At 38.4% G+C, this 1,314-nt stretch overlaps 1 protein-coding gene across 1 annotated transcript; it reads right to left on the bottom strand.

Annotated features, from left to right (window-relative positions):
• Positions 1–305: 305 nt before the first annotated feature.
• On the bottom strand, positions 306–1,096 carry LOC107894724 (ethylene-responsive transcription factor ERF020). The gene has a single exon (XM_016819967.2). It carries the CDS (start codon positions 1,051–1,053, stop codon positions 580–582), a length of 474 nt encoding a protein of 157 aa, XP_016675456.1. The 5' UTR covers positions 1,054–1,096; the 3' UTR covers positions 306–579.
• Between the last annotated feature and the right edge of the window lie 218 nt (positions 1,097–1,314).

Here is a 1,314-nt window from a genome sequence, read left to right as displayed (position 1 = left end):
AAATTAATGAGAGTTAGATAAAATGGTAAAGATCTCTTCTACTTTAATTAATGATTGAGGATTTCATCCTCACTTTAGTTAAAGAGAAATTTTAAAATTTATGGTTAATATTTACTTCTTATTGTAAAAGATTAATTATTTAATTCACTCTAATAAATATTTTAAAAAACCCTCCAACTCATAAATATATAAATGTCGGCGGAATGGGATGTTACTAAATTTCCGAAGTCCGCTAAAATTTTTAGTCAAAAATTGCTGAAAGTGATCTCATGAAAAGGATTTGAATTCCAAAGGTTTCACACTGTTTAACCAAATCATACAATCAAACCTAATACTTATGAATTGATATTGACTATATAACTCAACTACAGATACAAGTGCAGTAATCAAGGTGGATTTGGCTTTGGAGTAAGAGAAGGGATTTGAATGTCTTTCTAATAAAATTTGAGTTTTGATACAACTGTAATCGCAATACAAGAAATTGCAGTGCAAACCCCACCCTAATCATGCTACTTTATAGTTTGTATATACAAAATTATCTTGCATGTAAGACAATGGCAGATGGAATATGGAGATGTTTCAAAAGTAGAGATAATCATCAACAGAAATGCTCAAAGGCTCCCCTTGTTTTTCCCAGGAACCGCAACTGCTACGGTGTTCGTTGTCCCAGGGCTCAGTCTCCACGCCCATATCCACACTCATAACGTTTCCAGTTGCCCTGGTTTCTTGGCGGATCATGTGTGCGGCATCCACAGCCATGCCAGCATCCGATGCTGCTCTCTGGATAGACTTGGGGGACATGTTTGGACTGACATAAGGAGGTAACATGGAGGGAAAGTTCAGAGCAGTCAAGGAAGATGGTCGACGCAGGCAATAGAAAGCAAGGTCATGGGCGATTGCAGCAGCTTCCGGGGTTGAATAAGAGCCTAACCAAAGACGTTCTTGGCTGCCTGGGACTCGGATTTCGGACACCCATTTGCCCCATCTTCGACGACGCACTCCTTTGTATTTCGTTTCACCGCTGCTCCTTTCTTCTGCTGCAAAGCCACTCATCTTGAAGGATTAAAGTTTGAGAAAACAGGCAAGGGAATGAGACAGGAGTGAGGAAAGGGGATGGAACTAACACCTTATATAGGTTGAGAAATTGAAAATGGAAGTCAAATGGCATTTTAAAAACAAATGTGTTAAACTAAATAAAATATCTATTAGGGTAGACCATGAAGCTTGAAGAGAGAGAGGGTCAAATAACTTTTAAGGTCAAACCGGACGTGCCTTTGTATTTCCATAATCATCAAGTTGGAGCGGATAATTAAT

The sequence above is a fragment of the Gossypium hirsutum genome, chromosome A13, assembly GCF_007990345.1.
Source record: "Gossypium hirsutum isolate 1008001.06 chromosome A13, Gossypium_hirsutum_v2.1, whole genome shotgun sequence".
Taxonomy (NCBI): Eukaryota; Viridiplantae; Streptophyta; class Magnoliopsida; order Malvales; family Malvaceae; genus Gossypium; species Gossypium hirsutum.
This window is presented reverse-complemented; position numbering and strand designations above follow the sequence as displayed.

Excerpts from the sequence above, each read along its gene's own strand:
- LOC107894724 (XM_016819967.2), bottom strand. The coding sequence starts at position 1,053 with ATGAGTGGCTTTGCAGCAGAAGAAAGGAGCAGCGGTGAAACGAAATAC.